Source organism: Amblyraja radiata, chromosome 32 (assembly GCF_010909765.2).
Source record: "Amblyraja radiata isolate CabotCenter1 chromosome 32, sAmbRad1.1.pri, whole genome shotgun sequence".
Lineage (NCBI taxonomy): Eukaryota > Metazoa > Chordata > Chondrichthyes > Rajiformes > Rajidae > Amblyraja > Amblyraja radiata.
This window is the reverse complement of record NC_045987.1, coordinates 5,181,810-5,198,325: the sequence shown is the minus strand read 5'-3', so window position 1 is coordinate 5,198,325 and position 16,516 is coordinate 5,181,810. Positions and strand designations below refer to the sequence as shown.

Sequence of the window (16,516 nt, the reverse complement as noted above, 5' to 3'; positions counted from 1 at the left end):
CGAAGGAATGGATGACGTTTCGGGTCGAGACCCTTCTTCAGACTGATGAGTAAGATAGATCAGCTATGATTGAATGGAGGAGCAGACATGATGGGCCGAATGGCCAAAGTCTGCTCCTGCAGCTTGTGAACCTATGAACGTACCGTATAAACTCATACGATATAAAATGGAGTTTTGAACCATCTGGAATACCTGGAACAGAGTAGTCCCTCCTCATTTCTCATTATTTTCGGACAACATAATCAGTCTTTGATAAATATACACCGCAAAATATGTTAATCTACGGAAGAAATGGAAATTTTAATTAACGGGTCTTTGTGGAGGATAAAGTGGAAAAGCTTGTTTCCATTAAATAATGCGTCTACAAGTATTTTATTTGTTGGTTCAGAAATAAGAGCTCTGTGTCTCACCTTTTATGTAGGGAATGGGAAAGCCGGCCCACCGTCTGCTAAATACAAAACATTTGAAATGTTGGCATTGAGCCTCGAGGTTATAAAACATACCATTAAATAAATGTTTGAATAGCGAAGCGAAAATTAGATGGAGTGGGAAGGCAGAATTTAGCATGACAATATATTAATAATTTTACACAAAGCACTTAACTGTTCGTTAAAAAAAAACTGAAGCAAAAGTCTCCACTTTTCATTCAAACATTGAGAATTTCAAAAAAAGTCCCTATTTTTATGAGCTTAGCTTTGACCTTTTAGTTTTGTTTTGAGGGAAAAGGTTGTTAGTATTTCATATCATGTGTGCAAAACGTACTTATTTTTTATAGTATTCACAACTCCATTACATTCAGTGAACGAGATGCTTTTAGTTTTGCTGCTCAGATCTGTATCTGGGGCTTTCCAAATACCTTCGCTGTTTTTAACGAGCATTTATCCCACCAGATATTCTCAACTTTTAGAGTCAAATAAATTCCTCTTTAGTGCCGTGCAGAATGTAAACTTAAACTGCACTCTGTACCATAACTGGACGGCATGGTGGCGCTACTGCCTTACAGTGCCAAAGACCTGGGTTCGATCCTGACTACGGGCGCTGTCTGTATGGAGTTTGTACGTTCTCCCCGTGACCTGAGTGGATTTGCTCCGAGATCTTCGGTTTCCTCCCACACTCCAAAGCCGTACAGGTTTGTAGGTTAATTGGCTTGGTGTAAATGTAAAAATTGCCACCTGTGTGCGTAGGGTAGTGCTAGTGTGCGGGGATCGCTGATCGGCACGGACTCGGTGGGCCGAAGGTCCTGTTTCCGCGCTGAATCTCTAAACTAAACCCAAGCTAATCAAGAATCTATCTATCTCTGCCTTCGAAATATCCCTTGACTGGGGCTTTTCACAGCCAGAAAAGCAAAGGTTTCACTTGAAACTGTGAGCCATTGAGCAGAATTAGATCAAATCAGAACATCACATAATACTGGCCCTTCATCTTCTGGCAAACTTTGGAATTAACGTGAACTTTATTAGTATCAAAACCCATTTCCTACTCAGATGTCTGTAGTTAATTCCATCATAAGCCACGCTAAATGTATCTAGTTCAAAGCACCTTAGTTAGACACCAGAATTTAAAAGTTCCTTCAAATTGCTTCATTCTACATCAGATATTAACGACTGAAATGAGTTTGCAAACAATCCTGACACCAAGTTCCTTTAAATTTATTTGACTTGTATAGTTTTCTCTTTCTCACCCCCATGCATTCATATGCTATCCTGCGATTTTAGTTTTAGAACCTGCTATATCTTCACCTGCTTTTACTTGGCATCTACTACCCTAAGGATCTCCTTGCAACTGCTAGCAACTTTTTCCCTTTAAATGGCTGTATAAATATATATATATATATATATATATATATATATATATATATATATATATATGCTCTAGCTCATATGCCCTCTTCGAGAGAAGAAAAATACCTGTTATATATTACTCCATCAACGCATAAAAGGGAATCGATTACTTTATCTATAAATACCTCCTTTATTGGTTGATAACTCTGGAGGAACCAGGTGAAAACTCCACTCTAATATCTTCTGAAAGATATGTTCAGTGTCCATGGTTCTGTACTTAATCAAAAAAAAAAAGAAATAGCCAACATATAAGATAACTACTACTGTCACTGGAAACCATTTCACTTTTCAAAGTCATTTATTCTATTTACTTTCAAAGTCTAGGTTAAAGCAATGTTAGGAAATTTCAAGCCAGCATTTTACAGCTACCATCAGAAAAATTAAGTTGGTATGCATTGTAGAACATTGTTGCGTACCATTATGTACCAATGCACACGTTGGGTTATCAAAGGCATTTATTAGTTAGTTAGAGGGGCAAAGAATGTAGGCTTCCTGCTGGTATAATTCACTATAGACTACATCCTCAATCAACAATGAAAATGTTTTTTGATCCACCTGTCTTTTTTTCCCCTCAGTCTCTCCACTGTAAAGACTGGGCGTTTTTTTGTGGTACTTTTTGCATCTTGTTATTTACAACAGTGATTTGTTAATCAGACTTTTTGCACATCGAGAATCATGAATGATCTGTCATGACTACATTTGTGAATTAACTGCGAGAAGTTATCTTTACCTGGTCACTGGGCTGAATTCTGCTCTCAATTAAGGCGGATAAAATGATCTACTCCGCCCACGTTCCATTCAGTTTCTACAGACCCCAGTATTCCTCGTGTTACTCTGTATCATTTTGTTAAAATGCTGTGCATTCACTTCATCGGTCAAATTATAAAAAGCAAAACAAAAAAAGTGCTACATCGTTTCATAATAATCTTCCCGGGAATTTTTGGTCAGTTCACTAATTTATGCATCGGCTCGACAACCTCCTTGTTCACTTGCCCGCTGATCGCAATTAAGCACTTCAGATCAACAATCATGTACTTCCAGTTTGTCTTTCGTTAAACAACAGTTGGACAAGCACCAAAGCCTGGAAGGCTTATGTTTTACACATGTGTTGTCTGATCGAGTTCGCACTATTGTTTGAGATGAAGATCCGTTTTTATGGGGTTTTTTTTGCCTTGCTTCTTTTAAAATGTCAAAAGTTGAGCACAAGATGAAAGTACAGTTCAGTTGGCGAAGCCGTCTCACCACAATGTGCCGTCTCCGTAGATGTTGCGCGGGACAGACATGAGCTTCTCGTCGCAAGTCACCTTTGCGTCGTGTAAGGTGCTGTACCAGACCATCCCCGTGGGTCTGGTCTCTTCCATTCGACAGATGAAGTAGAGAACTGAGTCCATCTGGCTCTGAATATAGGCACTGCGTAGCAATGATGCACAGCGGTCACTTATGCTGTCCAGCCGTTTTAGAATCAAGTGCGCTTTTCTGTGGTAGGAAATGAAAGAAGAAGGAAAAGACAGATATGATTACAATATTCTGTCATCATAATCATACTTTATTAGCCAAGTATTTTTTGCCACATACGAGGAATTTGATTTGCCGTACAGTCATACCAATAAAAAGCAACATAAAAAACAAAATGAATTTTAACATAAACATCCACCACAGTGACTCCTCCACATTCCTCACTGTGATGGAAGGCGAAAAAAAAAGTTAAATCTCTTCCCTTCTTTGTTCTCCCGCGGTCGGGGGCCGCGAGCCTTCTGCGTCGTTTGGAGCTCCCAACACCAGTCTCTACCCGAGACTGCGAGATTGTTTTGCAATAGGGAATTGAGCTCAATATTTTCACTTCCATATTTCATGATTAGCTCTCAACACAAAATACGGGCGGGCACGGTGGCTGCCTAACCGTGCCAAAGACCCGGCTTGGATTAATCCCCACTGAGGGTGCTGTCTGTACAGAGTTTGTACGTGTCTCCTCGTGACCTGCGTGGGCTTCTCCTCGTGAACTGCCCAGTCCATCATCGGCTCTGACCTCCCCACCATCGAGGGGATCTAACACAGTCGCTGCCTCAAAAAGGCTGGCAGCATCGTCAAGGACCCACACCATCCTGGCCACACACTCATCTCCCCACTACCTTCAGGTAGAAGGTACAGGAGCCTGAAGACTGCAATGTCCAGGTTCAGGAATAGCTGCTTCCCCACAGCCATCAGGCTATTAAACTCGGCTCGGACAAAACTCTGAACATTAATAGCCCATTATCTGTTTATTTGCACTTTATCAGTTTATTTATTCATGTGTGTATATACTTATATAATGGTATATGGACACACTGATCTGTTCTATATTCATGCCTACTATGTTCTGTTGTGCTGAAGCAAAGCAAGAATTTCATTGTCCTATCTAGGACACATGACAATAAACTCTCTCTTGAATCTCTTGAATCTTTTCCCTGGGTGTTCTGGTTTACTCCCACAATCCAAAGACATGTTAAGGTTTGTAGACTAATTGGCTTCAGTAAAGATTGGAAATTGTCCCTAGTGTGTAGGATAGTGTGTAGGATAGAGTGGATGTGAAGAGGATGTTTCCACTAGTGAGCGAGTCTAGGACTAGAGGTCATAGCCTCAGAATTAATGGGCGTTCTTTTAGGAAGGAGATGAGGAGGAATTTCTCTAGTTAGAGGGTGGTGAATCTGTGGAATTATTCGCCACAGAAGGCTGTGGAAGCCAAGTCGTGGATATTTTGAAGGCAGAGATAGATAGAATCTTAATTAGTAAGTGTGTCAGAGGTTGTGGGGAGAAGGCAGGAGAATGGGGTTAGGAGGGAGAGATAGATCAGCCATGATTGAATGGCGGCGTAGACGTGATAGGTCAAATGGCCTACTTCTACTCCTATCACATGGTTTTATGACCTCACCCCACAAGCGCACGTACACACACACGCGCAACTTTCACCAGCGGTTTGCATTCCCCAATCGAGAAGACGTCTGCCCTGTGATTTTCACTAAACTCGGTCTTGAACTGGTTACAGAGCGAGTGGCTGCAGCCAAGTGTTACTGCAACTCCTACCTCCCTGGGTGAAGCCTTTCTCTGGAACGGAGACAGTGGCAGATAGGGAACCCAGTGCCCTACTGTGTGTCTCGTATTGATCAGTTGCCAGCTTTCCATTACTTACAAAACAAAACTGAGTAAGAACTAGCTGGGGGCAGTGGGAAGAAATTCTGTAGTGTTTCCCAAATCTGCTTTGGAACTCAGACATACCCTTTCTGAGGTGTGACTGCCAAATAGTTCCTGCTGATATTACAGCTCCTTTGAAAGTTACCAAAAGTCAACCACTGCAAGGGAAAATTCAACATAAGGAAATTATTTGGTTTTCCTTAGTTACTTAAATATTGTGCATAAACATCTCACACTTCCAGCTCCTTGAAATACTTTTTATTTGTGCTACTGGTATATTGTTATGCAATTTTCACACAAAGGGTGGTGGGTGTATGGAACAAGCTGCCAGAGGAGATTGTTGAGGCAGGGACTATCCCAACGTTCAAAAGACAGTGAAGATAGGCATAAAAAGCTGGAGTAACTCAGCGGGACAGGCAGCATCTCTGGAGAGAAGGAATGGGTGACGTTTCAGGTCGAGACCTTTCTTCAAGAAACAGCTGCAGGTACATGGATAGGACAGGTTTGGAGGGATACCAAACGCAGGCAAGTGGGACTAGTGTAGCTGGGACATGTTGGCCGGTGTGGGCAAGTTGGGCCAATGGGCCTGTTTACACACTGAATGACTCAATAACTCTCATTGTTTTCCTTAGCCTTGAATTCACCTTAATTTTTTAGAACTTAAGTAACATTTGGTACCATTAATAACAGATGCATTTGACAAAATCTAAGGTGTAACAATTAATTTATTTTCCATGTGTTATAATCAAATGAACCCTTGGCATCAAAGAGCTTTTATTTTTATTTATCAAGGAAAGAGAACTGTTTCACCCAGAGAGCTGAGAATTTGTGGATTTGGCCTCCACTGCCCTCTGTGGCAGAGAATTTCATCTCAGTTTTAAATGGCCTCCCCTTTATTCTAAGACTGTGGCCCCTGGTTCTGGACTCCCCCAACATTGGGAACATTTTTCCTGCATCTAACTTGTCCAGTCCTTCTATAATTTTACATGTTTCTATAAGATACCCTCTCATCCTTCTAAATTCCAGTGAATACAAGCCCACTCTTTCCAATCTTTCCTCTTATGACAGTCCCGCCGTCCCGGGGATTACCCTCGTGAACCTACGCTGCACTGCCTCAATAGCAAGGATGTCCTTCCTCAAATTAGGAGACCAAAACTGCACGCAATACTCCAGATGTGGTCTCACCAGGGCCCTGCAAAATTGCATCAGTCCACCAAAAACTATTTCTCACCAAATGCATTTTTGTTCAGTTCCTCAGTCTCCCTAGATCCTCTGTCCTCTAGAACATCTGGGAGATTATTTGTATCTTCCTTAGTGAAGACAGAATCAAAGTACCCGTTCAACTCCACCGCCATTTTCTTGTTCCCCATAATAATTTCACCTGTTTCTGCCTTCCAGGGACCATCATTACTAATATTTTTCTCTTAACATACCTAAAGAAGCTTTTACTATCCTTCTTTATATTCTTGGCCAGCTTACTCTCGTACTTCATCTTTTCACCCAGTATCGCCCTTTTTGTAACTCAGAAGGCTCTCGATCCAAAACATCACCCATTCCTTCTATCCAGAGATACTGCCTGTCCCGCTGAGTTATTCAAGCATTTTGTGCCTGTCTTCTGTAAATTCATGCTCAAACAAGTACACACTTAAAGACAGTGTGGTTGTTGTAAAGACAGTATTTTTGAACCAATTGTAATATTTTTAGCAAAGTATCAAGCAATTTTCATCACAATTTCGGTCTGCAGGCAACAACATTTCGTTCAGACTGAAAGGTCTGAATGACAAATAAAGGGTCTAAGTCTAAGTCGAAGGATCTAACAACAAACCTGAGAAACAAAATAAGATTGTGTGAATAAATCTTCGCAGTCACCATTTGACAGCCAACGAGTTAATTATGTCAGAATTATTGGGCCAATTCACGGTAATTAATTGCATCCAGCATTTCAGGGTCAGTAGTCAGAGGCTCGAGAAGGAAATAACATTGGTTCTCTCAAAGAATCTCAACGACATTTTATAGCATGACTCAACAAGAACTCACAAAAGATGACAAGCAGTTGTTTATTACAAGTGAAAGCAAGCTACCGGTGATGATATAACACAACATGGGGCCAGAAAGAACTCTGCGAGAAGTTACAGCAACTATAGGTATGAGCTATTCGGGGAAGTTCGGTTTTTGTTTAGTTTAGTTCAGAGATACACCGCGGAAACAGGCCCTTCGACCCACCGAGTCCATGCCGGCCAGAGATTCCTGCACTCTAACACTACCCTACACACACTAGGGACAATTTTTACATTTACACCAAGCTAATTAACCTACAAACCTGCACGTCTTTGGAGTGTGGGGGGAAACCGAAAATCTCATAGAAAACTCACACTATCCTGCGCACTAGGGGACAATTTACAGTTTTTACCAAAGCCAATTAACCTAAAAAACCTGTAGGCCTGTGGAGTGTGGGTGGAAACTGGTGCACCCGGGAAAAACCCACGCAGGTCACCGGGAGAACGTACAAACCCCGTACAGGCAGCACCCGTAGTCAGGATCGAACCCGGGTCTCTGGCGCTGCAAGGCAGTAACTCTACCGCTGCGCCACCGTGCCGGCGTATGAACAAACTTGGATTGTTTTCTCTGAAACATTGGAGGCAGAGGGGCGACCTGATGGAAATATATAAAATTATAGCGTTGATAAGGTAGACAGTGAGAAGCCTTATCTGGGGGTGGCAACATCAAATACTAAAGGACATAGCTTTAAGGTGAGAGAGGCAAAGTTTAAAAGAGAAGTGCTGGGAAAGTTTTTTAATGCAGAGGATGGTGGGTGCCTTGAACAAGCTGCCGGGGGTGGTTGCAGATACAATAGTGGCATTTAAGATACTTTTGGATAGGTATATAGATATGCAGGGATAGGAGGGAAATGGATCGCGTGTAGGCAGGAGAGATTAGCTTAACTTGAGATCAAAGGTCGGCATGGACATTGTGGGCCAAGAAAATGTAGGAACATTTTCCTGATGTTGGGGGACCCTGGAACCAGGGGTCACACAGTTTAGGAATAAGGGGTCGGCCATTTAGGACTGAGATGAGGAAAAACTTTTTCACCCAGAGAGTTGTGAATCTGTGGAATTCCTTGCCATAGAAGGCAGTGGGTGCCAATTCAATGGATGTTTTCAAGTTAGATTTAGCTCTTCGGGCTAAAGGAATCAAGGGATATGGGGAGACAGCAGGAACGGGGCACTGATTTTTGATGATCAGCCATGATCATATTGGATGGCAGTTCTGGCTCGAAGGGCCGAATGGCCTACTCCTGCACCTATTTTTCTATGTTTCTATGTTTGTTTGATAGGCCTGCTCCTGTGCTGTTCAAGGGATGTGATGCTGAGGCTTTGTGAGGCACTGGTCAGACCGTACTTGGAGTATTGTGAGCAGTTTTTAACTCCATATCTGAGGAGGGATGCACTAGATGTGGAGAGGGTCGGGTCCGCAGGAGGTTTACGAGAATGACCCTGGGGTTGATTGGGTTAATGTGCAGGAGTCATTTGACGGCCCTGGGCCTGCACTCACTGGAGTTTAGAAGGATGAGGGGAGGGGTCGATCGACCTCCCTGAAACGTACCGAATGTTGAGAAAGACTTGATAGAGTGGATGAGGAGAGGATGTTACCACTAGTGGGAGAGGAACTGGGGTCGACACAGGAGCTGTGAAGTAAGAGGGGCAGAAAAGGTCTTTGGAAAGCCTTGGAAAGCAACCAAGGCTGTGCTGGACAGCATGGCTCCAGCGTGCTAGTAAAACCTGGCGTGGGTACAGGCAAATCTCCAGGTAGGACGCCGTTTAAAGCATTTTCAAGGCAACTACTCTTGGCCGTCCTTGTAGATTTTTGTCTCATTTTGCTTTTGTTTCCCGTTGGTTTTATTGCCTTTTATATGCCAAGAAATATGCATTTCCCTGGCAAAACACTGGCATGGCCTCACTGCTTGTTCTTAGTCATCCACAGATGATGGTCCATGGACAACAATTACTAACGTCCCTCTCCGCAAGCCAGCGATGTTTAACCCATTGGCCAACCTGTGATAAGACACAATATGCTGGAGTAACTCAGCGGGACAGAATAGAAGGAATGGGTCGAGATCCTTCTTCAGACTGAAGGAGGTAAAAAGTAAAGCAAGTGAAGTCCGATCGAAGATAGTTCGAGGGTCACCAATAAGGTAGATAGTAGTTCAGGTCTACTCTCTAGTTGAGGTCATAAGGTCATAAGTGATAGGAGCAGAATTAGGCCATTCGGCCCATCAAGTCTACTCCACCATTCAATCATGGCTGATCTATCTCTCCCTCCTAACCCCATTCTTCTGCCATCTCCCCATAACCACTTGCACCCATACAGGAGAACATTAGCCATCTGTTCAGACTGAAGAAGGGTCTTCACCCGAAATGCATCAAACCCAGGTCTCCGGCGCTGTAAGGCAGCAACTGTACCTCCATGCCACCCCGCTGCCCTGTGTAGGAAGGAACTGCAGATGCTGGTTTATACCGAAGATAGACACAAACTGCTGGAGTACTTCAACGGGACAGGCGGCATCTCTGGAGAGAAGGAATGGATGACATTTCGGGTCGAAGTCTGAAGAAGGGTCTTGACCTGAAACGTCACCCCATCAGTTCAGCTCAATTCAGTTTGGTTTATTGTCACATATACAGAGGTACAGTGGAAAGCTTGTGTTTCCGTCTATCCAGTGATGCTGCCTGTCCAGCTTCTTCCTGCACATTTCGACCTAGCTGTGATAACGTGATTCCTTAGTTTTGACTTGATGGGCCGAATGGCCTTACTCTGCTCCTAAAACTTATTAAGTTATGAAGGAAACCAGGTTAGCTTGCTGGTAATATGATGGGTGCCTCAGAACCTGAAGCTGTCCACCATCTCTACAGCAGCTTAGTCGATCAGGAGAGGTTTGTGTTCACCCCCCTCTTCCCTTAACCTTTATGCCTTAAGATGGTGCCCAAGCCAGGCGACTATTTGCGCGCGGGCCACAGAAGCAGTTCTACAGTCACACAGTACAATCGCTCCTCGCTCTTAAAGGGCCTGTCCCACTTTCACGACCTGATTCACGACCTCTGCCGAGTTTGCCCTTGACTCATAGTCGCAGCATGGTCGTCACGAGGTCGTAGGTAGGTCGTAGGTAGGTCGTGATGCTAGTCGTAGGTACTCGTGGCATCAAGTAGGTCGGGGCGTTTTTCTAGCCTGATGAAAAATGTCCACGAGTAAAAAAGGTTGTGAATTAGGTCGTGAAAGTGGGACAGGCCCTTAAACCTCTACTCCTCCAGCAACACTCCTTACTTTCTAGACACTGTAAATGACTCGATTGTATTCGCGTATTGTCTTTCCGCTGACTGGATCGTACGCAACAAAAAGCTCTTCACTGGACTTGTACACGTGACAATTAAACTAAACTGAGAACTGAACTTTTTTGAACATTATTCCCTCACTTTCTACATCCAGAGAGCAATTAGAAAACATTGACATCATACATTTAATAGCCTCATTAGCAACATCACTAAGTATTGCAGCGACAGAAACCAAGGATCTCAACTGGTGACAGTTTCACAATGTGAATCGCTACCTTTTGACATTATCTTTACTTCTCTGCTTTTTTTTAATCCACCATTCTTGCAAACCCCCTTATCAAATCTCTTGTGAGATTCTAGCTGAGCGATACGCAAAACATTCCCCCCATTCACCGGGCCTGTTACGGGCTCAAAAGACTTTGATAACGATTTGTGTTTAAGTCTCAACTACTTTTCAAAGGCTGAGTTGGTCTGAATTGGAGCCTTTGTTCGGTTTTAAAGCATTTGCATTCTTACCTTTATAATACTCTCTCGAATCTTTTACCACCAGTGCCAAGCTGGCAGGTTGTTAAATCTGAATAGCAGTTTTCTGACTTCTACCATTTTAGATCTGAATAATATTTACAGCATGACAATCATTTCGTGCAAACCCTATAATTAAAGTGCTTGCTGGAAATAGAGCCTCGCCAACCCTAATTCTTCGCCATGAATATTCCATTAACCTGGCTCGGGCTCCTTGTGAATATTCAAGTAATCAATCGTCTGTTGAAATTAATTTCCTTTAATCAACGTTCACTGCAAGCCAGCACGCGCGATGTCATTGAAACCTACCGCGGCGATTCACATATGAGAACGGTCTGGGCGCTTTGTCTGGTAATTTGCGCTAAGTGTTTTCTTATGTGGCTGAGGTACAGCAAACGCACTTTCCCTCCCGCACGCCCACCCCCCTTTGCTCTCTCTGTTCCCTGTGTGTTCTTTGGCAAGGCTCTCCTCCCCCGCTAATGAATCACGCCGCTGATGTGATTGACGACAATCACTCTTTAGGTAATGGGATCTCTGCTGGAGGCAGCGTAGGATTATAGACGGCTGTGGGGAATTCATACCAATCGCCCCAAAGCATTTCGATTGCGCATACTTCAAATTGTGGACATGTCAGGTTTAATACCACTGCCTTTTAAATAAAACAGTACCATAGATCCATCGTTCAAGAAGGAACTGCAGATGCTGGAAAACCGAAGGCAGACAAAACTGCTGGAGAAACAGTCTGAAGAAGGGTTTTGGCCCGAAACGTTGCCTATTTTCTTCGCTCCATAGATGCTGCCGCACCTGCTGAGTTTCTCCAACAATTTTGTCTACCATAGATCCATAGTGTAGGAAGAAGCTGCAGACGCTGGTTTAAACCGAAGTTAGACTCAAAATGCTGGAGTAACTCAGCAGGACAGGCAGCGTCTCTGGAGAGAAGGAATGGGGGTCGAGCATTTGGGTCGAGACCCATCTTCAGATATTTTGACCTACCCGTGATAACGTAATTCCCTAGTTTAGTTTATTAATTAGTTTATTGTCACGTGTACCGAGGTACAGTGAAAAGCTTTTGTTGCGTGCTAACCAGTCAGCGGAAAGACAACACACGATTACAATCGAGCCATCCTCAGTGTACAGATACATGATAAGGGAATGTTTAAGAAAGAACTGCAGATGCTGGAAAAAATCAAAGGTAGACAAAAATGCTGGAGAAACTCAGCGGGTGAGGCAGCATCTATGGAGCGAAGGAATAGGTGGGCCGAAAGGCCTGTTTCCATACTGTATCTCTAAAGTCTAAAGGGCTTTGCTAATAATAACTGTCTCGTAAAAAACTAACTGGCAAAATCTGGTTTTGGAAGCGTGGAGAAGTTCAGAGATAATCTCATCTTTTATGCAGGTTTTGTCAAGCTTTAGCATGTAACTGAAATAACTATCAGCAGTTGTTCCCGATGGCAGAAGTCTCTTATTTCAAACCAAAGGCAACACAGCTTTAGCACTTTCAAACCAAAGGCAACACAGCTTTAGCACTTTCAAACCAAAGGCAACACAGCTTTAGCCCTTTCAAATCAAAGGCAATACAGCTTTAGCCCTTTCAAACCAAAGGCAACACAGCTTTAGCACTTTCAAGCCAAAGGCAACACAGCTTTAGCACTTTCAAGCCAAAACTCACTTTTGCATTTTCAAACTCCATTTTCAAACCACATTAAGGGCACTGACAGGTCAGTAAAACCACTCGCAGTTTAGTAGACATGTGTTCAGTGTTATACACAGCTCAGACTGAGAATTGCGACCTCTCGCTCCCCCAGCTTGCAGAGAACTGAGGCACCTCCACATTTCCGGGTTTTATAGTCCCTCCGGAAGCGGTGTGGCCTTCAGGAGAGAGAATCTCAACATTTTTTAAACACTAATAACTCTTTTATTTTTCATCGATGGGAAAAATCCTCTTGTCCTGCGCAGCGGAGGGGGACTCTGAGTAAGATGGCCAAAGATCACAGACGTAAGTGGCAGCGTTTTTTCTAAAATCAATATACAGTGCACCAGGAAGTGGTCAAGATGAGACTTTTAGTAATATAGATACTCACGCCTACATACACATACAGAACTGCTATATTTGATTATGTTCTGTTGTGCTGTTGGCAACATGTCGCCACGGACATCCTTTGAATCCTGGTCCCAGATGCTTGACTTCAGTTGATAGGATATTATTAGCTGACGCTCTCAATAAATAGCAAGGCCGGGTGTTTTTTGGTTATTAAACATGCAAGGACGAGTCTCATTGACCAGAAGCTGTTGTCAGTGCTCTGTTTTAGCAACTTATATTACTTTTCTAATTGTACTATCAGCAGTTTTGAACTTCAGAGGTTTTACAGCCAAAGCAGATAGTAATTTTGCTAACTGGAACTGATGATTTTCTCATGGTTAATCGTAAGGTTGAAACGGGTGCTTAAAATTAGAATTCAAAATGATTAAACCAAGGACTGGCACATTTTAGTTTAGTTTAGTTTAGTTTGGTTTAGTTTGGAGATACAGAGCGGGACAAGGCCCTTCGGCCCACCGAGTCCGCACCGACCAGCGATCCCCACACAAATTACACTCTCTTACACACACCAGGGACAATTTTACATTTATGCCAAGCCAATTAACCTACAAACCTGTACGTCTTTGGAGTGTGGGAGGAAACCGAAGATCTCACGCAGGTCAAATGGAGAATGTAGAAACTCCGTACAGACAGCACCCGCAGTCAGGATAGAACCCGGGTCTCAGGTGCTGCAAGGCAGTAGCTCTCTCGAATCTGCCAACATGCCGCCCTCAATGAATAATCGATAAATGAATTCACAAAACAAACCTGCTGTAAATGCCTGTTTCATGCTGGTAGTTTTGCATGTTGTATTTTTCATGGTGCCAGGGGCACATTTGTGCAGTTTTGTACAGAACTGCCAAGATTATCAAGGCAGGGTTCCAGAGACCGACAGATGGTGCATCTTTTAAACTCACAAGTTAAACAGAAAGAATAGTGAAGCATGACAGAATCACACATACTTATCCCTTGTTAATGGAGCACTTTAGTGTAATGCATTCATCACAATATTTAATTACAGAGTCGCTTACAATCACACTGAGAACTGACCGATTTGGGATTTTTGTGAATGGGTTGGACAACAGAGATTGTTTCTTGCCCTGTACCTCTGACACACAATCCTCTGAACAAAAGGAAATGTTTAGTATCTGTCTGAGAAGGAGAGACTTTGAAATACTGTGCAGGTGCAGAGAAGCTGCAAGGGTAAACAGATCAACTAAAACAATTGGTTTGTGTGATGGTCTGGGCTGCGTCCAGAATTCATTGCGAAACATAGAAAATGGGAGCAGGAGCAGGAGCAGGAGCAGGCCATTCGGCCCTTCGAGCCAGCACCATCATTCAATATGATCATGGCTGATCATTCACAATCAGTACCCCGTTCCAGCTTTCTTCCCACATCCCTTGATTCCGTTAGCCCTAAGAGCTATACTTAACTTTTAGAGAGATATATAGAGCAAATGAATGAAAGATACGCAAAAATGTAATGATGATAAACGAAACAGGCCATTGTTAGCTGTTTGTTAGATGAGATCAGACAATGAGACTCAACAAGACGACTTTGAAACAATTGAGTCAAGGGTAACGCAGCGAATTGTGGACGTGGCCCAGACCAGACCAGGCCCCATTTCACGTTGTCCACGGCAACCAAGATGCCCCATCTAAGCATCTAGTCCCATTTGCCTGCATATCCCTCTGGCTCAGATCTCTGAGATTTGGCTCGTATCCCTTGAAAACTTTCATATCCATGTACCTATCCAAGTGCCTTTTCAATGCTGTCCTAGAACCTGCCTCAACTACCTCCTCAGGTAGCTTGTTCTCTATACATCGCCCTCTGAGTGAAAAAGATGCCACTCGAGTTCCCATTACATCTCTCTTCTCTCACTTTAAAATTTCCTCTGGCTTTTGATTCCCCAACCCAGGGTGCAAGACTCTGTGCATTCACCCTGAGGAGATAAGCAATGAATGGAGGGATATAGATTACGTGCAGGCAGAAGAGATTAATTTAGTTTAGTTTAGTTTAGTTTAGTTTAGTTCAGAGATACAGCGCGGAAACAGGCCCTTCGGCCCACCGAGTCCGTGCCGTCCAGCGATCGCCGCACATTAACACTACCCTACACACACTAGGAATAATTTTACATTCATATCAAGCCAATTAACCTACAAACCTGTACGTCTTTGGAGTTTGGGAGGAAACTGAAGATCTCAGAGAAAATCCACACGGTCACCGGGAGAACGTACAAACTCCGTACAGACAGTACCCGTAGTTAGGATCCAACCTGTGTCTCTGGAGGTTCCCGGAGGTTTTTGTCAGTCTCCCTACCTGCTTCCACTACCTGCAACCTCTGGCAACCACCTGCAACCTCCGGGAACCGCACGGAAACCTTGGGTGGGCCGCAAAGTCTCCAGAGGTTTCCGTTCAGGTTTCCTAAGTGGGACAGGGGCATAACTCTACTGCGACACCACCGTGCCGCCCATAAGTTTAACTTACTCAAAGTTCAAATTTATTTGTCACAAAGTTCAAATGATAGCAGATACTCTTGCTATCATGTTTGGCATGGACATTTTGGGCTGAAGGGCCCGTTCCCGTGCTGTACCTTCTGAGTTCTATGTTCAAGTTCTTTTCAAATGCCTTTTACTCTTTTATTTCGGTCACTTCTTATGTGAGCAAAATGCATTTCTGGTCCCAATTCTTTCCTTCTTTTCCATCAGATACCATCTGATGTCACGGTGCAAATACACTGAAGATACAAATCCTCCAAGGACTCACCAGAGCTGTAATTCTTTATGTATGAACCTTGCAAGATAATGGGCTTGGCAGCCAATGCAAGACTGAGGACCATTAGCAATGAAACTGGTCCTGTCCTCTCTTGATCCAATGTCCTTTCCACAAAAGAACATTCAGATCTAACGAGGTTACAAAGAATTAGAAGGTCTGTTGACTTTGGCACCAAGTAAGATATGACTTCCACGAGATATGAATCTGGAACCCAAAAATGGGTTGCTGGGGTCCACGCAAGATACAAAATCATAAATTCAGAAGGAAAATGGTCAACTTGTCAACTGCAAATAATAAACCATAATCCAATCCCTTGTGGCAATGTTCCTGATCAGTCGGAAAATATTACGGATAAATAAGTATTACGTAATAATAATACCACGGACGAACAAAATTTGGCGGAATAATTGCTGCAATTATAATGAGACACAGGAACCTCACAGACGTGGAACCTCGTTAACACACGCCATTAATAATAATAATAATAATAATAATGGATGGGATTTATATAGCGCCTTTCTAATACTCAAGGCGCTTTACATCGCATTATTCATTCACTCCTCAGTCACACTCGGTGGTGGTAAGCTACTTCTGTAGCCACAGCTGCCCTGGGGCAGACTGATGGAAGCGTGGCTGCCAATCTGCGCCTACGGCCCCTCCGACTACCACCAATCACTCACACACATTCACACACAGGCAAAGGTGGGTGAAGTGTCTTGCCCCAGGACACAACGACAGTATGCACTTCAAGTGCGATTCGAACCGGCTACATTCCGGTTGCCAGCCGAACACTTAGCCCATTGTGCCA

At 43.4% G+C, this 16,516-nt stretch overlaps 1 protein-coding gene across 8 annotated transcripts in view; it reads right to left on the bottom strand.

The window, feature by feature from the left end:
- Positions 1-2,120: 2,120 nt before the first annotated feature.
- The window catches only part of astn2 (astrotactin 2), an 823,694-nt gene continuing 809,298 nt past the window's right edge, over positions 2,121-16,516 (bottom strand). For all 8 annotated transcript variants that reach the window (XM_033048879.1, XM_033048880.1, XM_033048881.1 and 5 more), the window contains one exon: positions 2,121-3,317. In XM_033048879.1, coding sequence (XP_032904770.1) covers positions 3,080-3,317 — 238 coding nt within the window. In that variant the 3' untranslated portion in view covers positions 2,121-3,079. The remainder of the gene's footprint in view (positions 3,318-16,516) is intronic.